The sequence below is a fragment of the Haliaeetus leucocephalus genome, unplaced genomic scaffold (genome assembly GCF_000737465.1).
Source record: "Haliaeetus leucocephalus isolate CR32 unplaced genomic scaffold, Haliaeetus_leucocephalus-4.0 Scaffold240, whole genome shotgun sequence".
Taxonomy (NCBI): Eukaryota; Metazoa; Chordata; class Aves; order Accipitriformes; family Accipitridae; genus Haliaeetus; species Haliaeetus leucocephalus.
This window is the reverse complement of record NW_010972676.1, coordinates 9674073-9684835: the sequence shown is the minus strand read 5'-3', so window position 1 is coordinate 9684835 and position 10763 is coordinate 9674073. Positions and strand designations below refer to the sequence as shown.

Sequence of the window (10763 nt, the reverse complement as noted above, 5' to 3'; positions counted from 1 at the left end):
GGCCCGGGCCCGGCAGCATGCCGGCGGGCGAGGGGGAGAAGGAGGAGGCGGCGCCGCCTCCTCGCCCGGCCGCCCTGCTGCGGTGGGACGAGGTGCCCGAGGACTTCGTGGAGTGCTTCATCCTCTCGGGCTACCGGCGGCTGCACTGCTCGGCGCAGGAGTGCCTGGCCTCGGTGCTGCAGCCCACCAACGAGACCCTCAACTTCTGGACCCACTTCATCCCGCTGCTGCTCTTCCTCAGCCGCTTCGGGCGGCTGCTGCTGCTGCGGGGCGCCGGGGACGTGCCCTTCCACCACCCGGCCCTGCTGCCCCTCTGGTGCTACGCCTCGGGGGTGCTGCTCACCTTCGCCATGAGCTGCACGGCCCACCTCTTCAGCTGCCTCTCCCCGCGCCTCCGCGCCGCCTTCTTCTACCTGGACTACGCCTCCATCAGCTACTACGGCTTTGCCAGCACCGTGGCCTACTCCTACTACCTGCTGCCGGGGCTGAGCCTGCTGGACGCCGGCGCCATGAGCCGCTACGTGCAGCAGCGGCTGGGCTGGCAGCTGGACTGCAGCCTGCCCATCGCGGCCTACCGCGCCCTGGTGCTGCCCGTGGCCCTGGCGCTGGCCGTGGGCTGCACGGCCGCCTGCTGCCGCAGCCGCGCCGCCTGCTGCGCCTACCCCTTCGCCGTGCGCACCTTCGTCTTCGCCATGCCGCTGAGCATGGCCTGCCCCATCATGCTGGAGAGCCTCCTCTTTGACCTCCGCACCCGCAACCCCACGCTCTTCGTCTACTTCTACCGGCGCTACTGCTGGCTGCTGGTGGCCGCCTTCTTCAACATCAGCAAAATCCCCGAGCGGATCCAGCCGGGGCTCTTCGACATCGTGGGGCACAGCCACCAGCTTTTCCACATCTTCACCTTCCTGAGCATCTACGACCAGGTGCACTATGTGGAGGACGGGCTAGCCGAGTTCCTCAAGGCAGCCCCGGCCGCCCCCACCTACCTGGGCACCGTGGGGTATATGCTGCTCCTGACGCTCTGCCTGGCCGTGGTCGTCAGGAGGTTCCTCAACGTCGCAGACCTCTGCAAGCAGGACTAGCTGGGCCAGCGACCCGTAGGACAGCGACCACCGTACCAGTGACCCTTGGGCTGGAGACCCTCGGGCCGATGACCTTCAGACTGGCGACCCTCAGACCGGCCCCACCGTGTCCTGAAGATGCTGTGAAACCCGGGGGAAAAGCACCTGTGGAGGAGCCAGGTCCCTTTCACAGAGGGTTGCCAGAAAAAAATGACCATGGCGGAACTGCTCGTGCTCTTTAAACTACTAGGTTACCAGGGGAAGCAAGCAAACACTTACTGGTATGTTGCTGCTTAGAGCATAAGCTGAAAAAATATAGCTCTGCAACTAGGAAGAATGCATGAACTGCGAATGCCACTTAGTAATTTCATAACAATTAGGTCTAAACTAGCTCTGTATATACATATATGTGTATATATCTAGCTATATATTCATTAGCTAATATATACGTGTATATATATACACCTGAAGACACTCGTGCAATGATTACTCATAGACTTTTAATCAACTCCTCTGTGAAATTTCCTAGCAGATTATGCACTGACATTTATCTTCCTCTGTGATACTGTAACAGGCCTTTGCAGCCACATACTGGATTTTAAATGCAAACAAATCAATAGCTATCTATAGTTTCTAAGGTCTTGCAGCCTTTTCAGCCAGGGAACAATAGATTTAACAGAGAGAGGAAAACCAGCTGTGAATTATTACAGAATTACCAGTTGATGGAGACGCTTTAATTAGACAGCGAGTGGTTGGTGTAGCCACTCGGATACTAAAATAAAATAGAGGGATATGTAAAATAAGTGAACCAGAAAGGGGTCAGACTAGTTTGGAGCAGGGGTGGGGGGAGAAGAAGGGCACTGCATAATGGCATGGCTCTTCCCCCAGCACGTCGGGAACATCTGCTGTTAAGGGGCCCCTTTATCTTCCCTGGTAATTCACCCCCAAATCAGCCCTTTAGAGTCAAAGTCAGATGCCAGACTTTCTATAAGCCCCTGCCAAGCTCGGTGGGAGTTCTGTGGATGTAAAGAGAGTAACTGATGCATGAGATCTCATTCTGGATCTTTTAAAGAATTACATGGAACTGGTTTCTTCTGCTCTTTAATTAGAGCACTCTGTCAGATTTACCATCCTAAAATTAGTTGCAGAATATAGTACTGCTGCATCTCAGTTTCAGGACCTAAAATCTGGCTCTACAAGTACTGGACACTGGCACTTTCTCATGGTTCCCCACTTTTTCCTATTTTGATTAGTTGTGGCTGCAGCTGGGTGTTCTGAAGTCCTCTTTCAGAAGCTTCAGGGGAGTTCAAAGACAAGAATTATGAGCTATTTTCCAAAGCAGTATCTTTTCACAGCAACCCAGGTATTATCCTTCTCATGCGACAAACAGCTAACTATAGGTTGAACTTACTCTCTATAAAAAGAGACATTTTTGTAAACTATGTGCAGATTTTAAACAGATGGATTTTGATTTTTTCTGGCAGAACAAGTATGCAATAATATTACACAAGGGGGTTACAACTTGAAGTTCAGGTGAGAAACTGCTTGTATACCCCATTTTCACAAAGAAGGGTGGCACTTCCTTAGGAAACGCTGGTGTCATACTGCACAATAGTGTAGTGGCTCTTTAACTCAGCCTCTTTGCCCCTATTGTGGAAATTCATTTCTGCTTGGGTCTTTCCCACTTTCATGGACATGGCATCTGAACCCCACGAAAATGTTTTGAGTCCAGTCCCATAGTCTTCTGTAAGACAAAGCCCCCTTTGTTTATAACAGGAATATAGGAAGGACTATAGCTAGGGATTATGAGGTCAAATCTTTAATATGGGTCAGAATCATGACACAAACCAATAACTGATATGTCCTGTACCAATGTCAGCTTTGTGAAAATTTGCCTATGAAAGTGCATAAGCTAAAAGAAAATTACACCCACTTCATTTTATCTTTTATCTTAACCCATTTTAACTACAATGGTTTGGATCTTTTATATTCTCAGTGAATGATGAGAATGGCCTAACAAAAATACATATGCTTTGCCAGCCACAATTCTGCTAGTATATAATTTGTGGTAGGGTCACATGTGGTCTTATAAAGAGATTGGCTAGAATTTTTCTGAAATAGCAGTTCCCAAACTGTGGCCTCTTGAGTTATCACTGAGGGGCCATAAAAACCAGCATGGCCCTGTGTGGCTGTCTGTGTTCTGTTTTTATTCGCCAACCTGCATTAAAAGGAAATGAAAACTACATGAAGTATTTTTAATTTTACATATTTTCATTAACTTTTGTCATAAATATGGCATTGCTTTATTCAGCTGCCAATAAAGCAGAAAATGATCCATACCATTGGGAGAGGAGGCTGGTTCACAACACTGTTATGCTTTGAAATGCGCTTTATATTGTGAAAAAACCCTGGAAGCTCACAAAGAAAGCAAATGGATCAAGACCTGCAACGATGTCATCCTATGAATTTCTACAACTGCAAAAAGAGGCCAAAATCTTTGAGATGTGCTGTATTCAAGTTAAAATAATAGAGGCATAGTAGTTAGAGCCCAATGACTCATCCAAGTTTCAAAACTAATTATGTAGAAAGGGTTTGCCTGGGAGATGCCACTAGCATGTCCAACCAGCAATTAAAAACTAAGAAAGAAATCAAAAAGGCCGGGGACAGCAAATCTCAGCACTAGAAGACAGCTCAGAAACAAGCAACAGTAAAAGCCAAATGTAAAAAAAAAGGCTTTTAAAGCATACTGTATAATGAATTATATTTGTGCTTGTCAGTCACAATGTAGAGGACATCTCAAGAGGCAATGTCAAAAAAAGCTGTTGCTAACTTGTAAAAATACATTTGATATTTGCAGTTAGGCCACACAGGGTCGTCTATATATATCTCAACGACAGATAACAGTATAAAGGTTGGATCACAACCAACTGCAATTTTACTGGAATCTTACTGCTGTTGTCAGAGTTGCCTGTGAGCCCCAGTCACACTGCAGATTTGGTACCTGGCTCTGGCATTAAGAATATTGCTTCATTTAAAAGTCTCTGTTGGCAAAATGTTGAGGCACGTGTATGAGCCTGAGCACTTATTGGAATTATTTGTAAGTGCTGGTGGCAAGTACTGCTCTCTGAGCCACTGTAAGCAGGCTGTATGAATAGGGAGTGAATGGGTACAGGGAGATGTGAGTAGATTTTAAGAGTTCTAATTACTGTATGTTTGTTTGTCTGTTTAAAATATGGCTACAGATTAAAAAGTTGCAGTAAGTGTGGAGAATATCTAGGGAAATGCTACCTGAGTGTCTGTGTTTATTCCGTGAAGGACATGTATGTAGATAATTGCTTTATTTGCCATGTCCAATAGCCAGTCTCCATAAATATGGACAGAACAAAACTGACTTGAAGAGGTTAAAAGTGGAACAAGATATCTATAATTACAGTGCTTGAATTTGCTCGTGTAGAAGTGAATGCCAGCATTTGTGTGGCTTGTAAGGGAGCGGGATCTCTTTTTGGTGTGAAAGCACACATGGCTGAACATCCGTAAGCATGTCCAGAGCTTAGGCAGGAGGTCTAGCCTGCAGACTAGATGCATAAGGACATCCCGGAAAACAAACTTTTTTGGCATAAGTACCTGTCGTAATGTTTTTATTGCCTGGGTACCTGCCATAAGGTCTACACTGCTGAGTCCACAGCTCACCTTTAAAACCATAAAGGCTTTTCAGGCCTTCTGTGGTAGAATCCATGTGGGGATGGGGGGTGAGGTGAGAACTGGAGCACAAGGGGGTGGCCTGAAAATGCCTGTGTGTCTTTCCATCTTTGGCCAACACTGACCTTCAGACTGACATACCTGTGCCAATGTTGAACGAACTGGGGCCAGTTCCCAGAGTGCTGGTGGCACAGACACCCCCCCTTGCAATCAGCACGTGCCTAGAACTGCAGTCTACGCGTTGGCATACATTCAATAAGCCTAGCTTCTGGGCATTTCCAAATAACTGGTAAGCTTCAAGCTTGTCTTCAAGTAAGATTGATACACCTGGTCTGTAGTAATTATCCCATGTTCTGTGGTGATACACTATTTCTTCTTCTGCAGTGTATTCATTTGAACATGACTATTCAGGATATCTATGCAGCTCTGAGCTGCTTCGTTAGCAAGACTGGAGTCTGCAGTCTGGAAACAAAGGGAAAGGTTTCATCTGCATGCTGCACTTGTAGAAATTTAGCAGTTAAAAGTGGAAACACATTGGTTTTTGCTAAAATGATAGTTTTGCTAGTTGTCCAAGTGTTGTGCTTATTATTTATTTGCTGAATCCAGCTGCTATGTTGGGTTTTTGTCAACAGTGCACCTGCAGAAAATGACAGTGTGAAAGTTTTACTTCATGATTAAGTAAACTCTCTGAGGCAGCACATTCATAAAGTATTATTGCACTTAACTCAGTTGATTACCATCCACATGCCTTACAGAAGCAAATCATACCTGTAGTAATTGCCCAGATTATACTGTTTTTCATTGCCCATGAGAGTAAAAATGACCAGGTGGCTAGTAACAAGCTGAGGAGTCAGGCACTCCTGGGTTCTTGTCCTTGCTTTGCCACTACCTGTTCTGTAATCTAGGGCAAGTTGTTTAAGCTGTGTTCATTCTGAATGAATTTAATTCATGTAAAACACTGGAATTGTACCAGGGTTGAATTTGACCCTCTGTGTCTCAGTTTCCACATCTGTAAGATGGGGACAATATACCTTACCTACCTCGCAGGGTTGCTCTGAAGACTAGCTAATGTTTGTAAAGCACTTAAAAATGCAAAGACCCTCCTAGGTGCTAAGAAGAAATATTACTGAACTCCGGCAGAGAGAATGTTTTATTTTTTGTAGCTCCTCATCTCACAGGGAAAGGAATATGAACGTTTCTAGATCATGAACTCTTGGGACAAACCCTTGTCATTGCCACAGTCCTAGGAGGTTCAGATCCTGTGTCCTTTGGAGCTGATGGCAAAATTTCCACTGGCTTCAGGCGAGGGGCAATCAAGACTGAAGCAGTAGTAAACAGGCTGACTAAATGCTTAAGGGTTAAGAGTAAAGAGAAAACTTACATGAGTTAAGTATTCTTCTCTTTAGAAATTCTCACTGGTGACCTGTACCGAGGGGCATTTTAATGCTGACATGAGGCCTCGTTGTTCATTTAGCCATGGATTGTATTCCAGTTACCAATGGAGCAAGATTTCCCATCAGTGTCTGTAAGACTATGATTATGTCTCAATTGCTATTGGGAATTTCAACCTACTTCAGGCTACTTCTTATCAGAGTAAAAAGACCTTAAATAAATGAATCTTTTAAATAAACACATGTAATCACTTGGGAACATAAATTATATTGATCAGACAAACAACTTTCTCTTTTCCCCTCCCATTCCCCAAAACCAACAACATGGAGCCAATCCTGTTCTTGAGTGAAAACTGAACTTGGATCTTCTTATCACATACGTGTACTATTCCTTTGCCGTGGAGCCCTGACTAATCATCCTGCTAACCCACTCTGCCCTTCTCCTGGAAGGACTGATATAAACAGCACCACTGAGTAGAGGACAATGTTTTTAAGAGCTTTTCTAACTGGCAGCAGTAGTGGAGACAAAAAAAAAAAAAAAGGCAACAAAGACATCAAAGGGTTTGAGTGGTTCATTAAGTCAAAGTCTCTACCATTAGAAATTCACCCTATCTGAGTATATTCCTAGCTTTTGTTAGATACCTGTAAGTCAGGGCTACACAAACAACACCCAAGTTACAGCTGAGACTTCACCCTCTTCTCCTCAGATGAGACGCAAGATGCTGAGGAAGTGTCACATGCACTGAAAGACACAGACCTCCATTCAAGACGTTTCATGTCTTGTAGCTGGGTGTGGAATAAAGTCAAATTTTTTTCACAACTTGCTTAAACAGATGCTGCTTCATTCCACTGAATTCAGTAATAAGTTAATGACCAAGACAAAGGAAGCAGGCTTTTGCTTAAAGTTCCCTGTAAGGAAACACCACCAGCAGACTTATGCTTTCAGGGTAATTGCTTCCTGGGCCATACGCAGAACATAGAGGATTCTGAAGTAGGACTTCGCTATTTCATGTGAACGCCTTAGGATTTGTGGTTGTAGCTGGGGGTTAATAGTATGGAGAAACAGTTTTATAGCAAGTCAATTCTGTCTGCTAGAGATTCAAGCACGCTTTAGTAAGAGGTATCACATTTAAGGGTCCGTGCATGCAATGAACAAAAAGTGTGAATTTTGTTTGGTTCTGTTGGGAGGGTTTGAAAATTTACTCTTTGTACACTTTTGGATGCTGACTACTGTATATGTAATGACTATGCATTTTTAGCAAAAAAAAAAGGTCTGAGCTGTAAATAAAGTTGTTTCTGAGTACATTTTTGCAGAAATGCATTTATAAAGTTTTTTCATTTCTTAATATAAATTACTGTGACACCTGTAAGATCAGAAATGTGTTGAATGGAGTTATCTTCAAACACACATGTTGTTAGATTAAGTACAGGAACTTCCAATTCTTGTACAGTGGTGTTGGTATTTCTGAAAACAGTATACCACAGCAGAAGTATTGTTGCCATTTTATTGCCTTTTATATTTTAAAGCAATAAAATAGCATAATTGCCTTTTTAGTTCTCCAATATCTATGCTAACTAATTAATGACAGGCATCCCTGTTATATTAAAATTCAGTAATATGTATACAGAGATCAGTGTTCTGCCTACAGTGCTTACTGAAAAATCATGAAATTGGTATCAACAGCTATGTCAAGAATCACAGCAAAATATTGACTACAAAATGAAGAGGTCTATTTGGCATCAAAGTCTCCCATTTGGCAGACTAGGCATGTTCTAAGTGGCAGAATATTGTTTTCAGTCCAAGTCAGGCACCAAAAAGCACTCAATGAACTGCAATTACATAAGTATCTGCTTTAAGCCTTCTGTGTCAAAATTCAGCAGGACACAATGTATATGCCCAACATAATTGCAGGCACCCCCTGATACTGTTAAAAGGCTGAACACAATGGAAAACTGTAGGATCTTCTAGCTGAAGTTTATAGAATTCCTTCAAAAGTTCTAAAATTCTTGAGAGCTCTTATTTGCAGAGTTTGTACACCCTATTTGAAATATGGTAATGACTTCCAAGTATTTGATGAGCTCAGCAAAAACATCCACTGCCAGCTAACAAACAGATGCTTCAAAAGACCACATCCTACAAATAAACAAATGCTTCAGAAGACTGCATCCTACTGTTAACATTTAAGGCCTTTCATAATGTTATCAGTAGGCTCTGGATCTGATTGCTGGACATGAACATGCTGGAGGAAAACTTCACAAAGCTGATGGAGCCAGTGAGGATGGGAAAATACTGAGCAGAATGGAAAGCAACAAAAGTCCCTGCTAGAACAGGTAATTTATTGAGGTCAATACCTCAGCCTTCAGCTGAGATGGCTCCATAGTTGTTTTGATAACCCAACTGGAAATCTGAAGGCAATCTACATTTTGTTACCATGACATCACTTCTTTGACAAATGGCCCTAAAAGTCAGGACAGTGTATTTATGGAGGAACAAAGGGACATCTGATACACAGCTGTAACCTTCAGATTTTATTCTCTCATCATAGGATAATGTATGGTTAGTAGAATCTGTGAGTGGAGATGAAACTCATTAAAAATTAAAAAGCTGGTAAAAATGAAAAGGAAATCAGTATTAATGCTAAAGCTAAATCTTGATTTCAGTAATGAGAGCCTCTGGGGCAGACACTACAGATGCACTATTCTGCATCAGAAAGCCCTCTGTTACAAGGCAGATTTCTTACCAAGAGTGGCAGTACACTTCTGTTAGTGGGGAGCTGGAAATACTTCTCTTGCCACAGAGCACAGCCTTTGGGTATATGATATATGCTTTACAGAAGAATGACAGCAACAATATCACACAATCTTTTTGGAGAGTAAACAGTTTTATAGAGTTCTCTAATTTGAGTCTCTCCTGCCTCCAAGATCTAATCCTTTCATGTCCCTCCTGACTGATGAAATATGAAAATACAGTTTTCCTTCATTTTTGGTGTTAAGCGTACTTCTGATCTATTACCCTCTGTTTGCTAGAAAACATCTATTCTTTGTCACTCTCCTCTGTTATCCTGAGGAACTGGGCAATGCCACTTGTACAAGAAGAAAAACCTTGATTTTTCCCTCTTTATATGCAGGGTGCTCTGCATCCGCAGTCCTGGGGCTATGGAATTCAATCACTGGCACACAATAGCATCCCAAAATCTCAGCTTTTCTTTTTAGCAGCACTTGGAAAGACAACTATGAAATGTCAACAGGGTGGATAACAAGAAGCAATATCTGAAGCACTCGGAAATAATAGAAATAATGAGCAAAAGGTAAACAAGTCCCTTGGGACAGCTTCTCTGATGATACCTCTGTACACACAGGCATTCTCTCTCTTATTATTCCAAATTTAGCAAAGCTCATAAGCACATGCTTAACTTTAATATGAATATATGTTTATCTTTGTTCATTCACAAGGGTGAACTTTTCCTCGTGTTTAAGTGTGCTATAGAAGCAGAGCCCTAATGAGCAGACAGTGCCAGAGAAATGCTGCCAGCAAGAGTTTGGCACAGCAAATTCTGCCATTCAGCCCAAAGGCAGTGTCCTACCCTCGACACCCAAGACTCACATTCCTTCGGCTGCCTTAGTCCTTTAAAGCATTCTCCTTTCAGACCATTGTCTGAAATATTTTAATATGAAACAAAGAGCAAAATACATATGTGAAAGCTAGAAATGCACCAACTTAGTCATGAAATAAAACTGCAAGTTTTCCAACTGTAGCAATTACAACAACAAAACATTGTTTCTTATAGTCTGGTAGAAAACCATAGCTTGGAGTAAAGCAGTCTGGAACAGTAATCAGACTCACTGAGCACTATAAAATACATTCACTAGCCAACCTGGTTAAAAAGAATGTTTATTTCTGTATTATATAGACTCAAAGATTAAACACAGAAGCCAAATATTCTGTGCGGAATACCTTTGTCCCCAGCAATAGAGCATGTTCCTTCAAACTGTGAGTATTCCACTCCAACAGAAGCATGCCATATCCTTTATTTTAAAGTTCAGATGTACTTTGGACAATACAAAATAATTTGACTTAACTGATTTCAGTGAAACATAGGGAATTGAGGGTATACAAGAGTGGAAAACCCGCTCAAATGCAATATTCTGGTTGTATAATTAAGATCACATAAAGTCACGGCTAACTCAGCATTCAGCAGCCCTAACACCTCAGAAGGAGTATACAGCCAGTATATGTTAGGATCTGCTTCTACTGAGATGATCAGTAATCCAAAGGATATAGTGAATTGATATAATGAATGGAAAATAGTATTTCCCTCCATTACTTTGATTGAGGTCTCCAGCTGTTACCAACAAGACATTTTAGAAGTCTTCCTTATTAAAGGAAAAAAAGGGAAAAATTAATCTCTCATGAAAAGACTTGTTGATTTTGACTTTGCTGGCAGACTTGTTACATAGATTTGCACAAAGCAAATGAACTGGTGGACTTACAAATATTACCAAGTGAAGTAATCACTACTTTCTCTTCTGAAAGTCACAGTGGCTTTCTCCAAGCAGAGCTACTGAAGACCCACAGTCACTCTGGCCGTCTCACCTTTACAGCAGTTGTGGC

At 42.7% G+C, this 10763-nt stretch overlaps 1 protein-coding gene across 1 annotated transcript; it reads left to right on the top strand.

Annotated features, from left to right (window-relative positions):
• Window positions 1-17: 17 nt before the first annotated feature.
• On the top strand, window positions 18-1082 carry PAQR9 (progestin and adipoQ receptor family member IX). The gene has a single exon (XM_010568357.1). The coding sequence runs from the start codon at window positions 18-20 to the stop codon at window positions 1080-1082; it is 1065 nt and encodes a 354-aa protein (XP_010566659.1).
• The last annotated feature ends 9681 nt before the right edge of the window (window positions 1083-10763 follow it).

What these genes read in the sequence shown, in the direction of transcription:
- PAQR9 (XM_010568357.1), top strand. Translation starts at nt 18, where the DNA reads ATGCCGGCGGGCGAGGGGGAGAAGGAGGAGGCGGCGCCGCCTCCTCGC.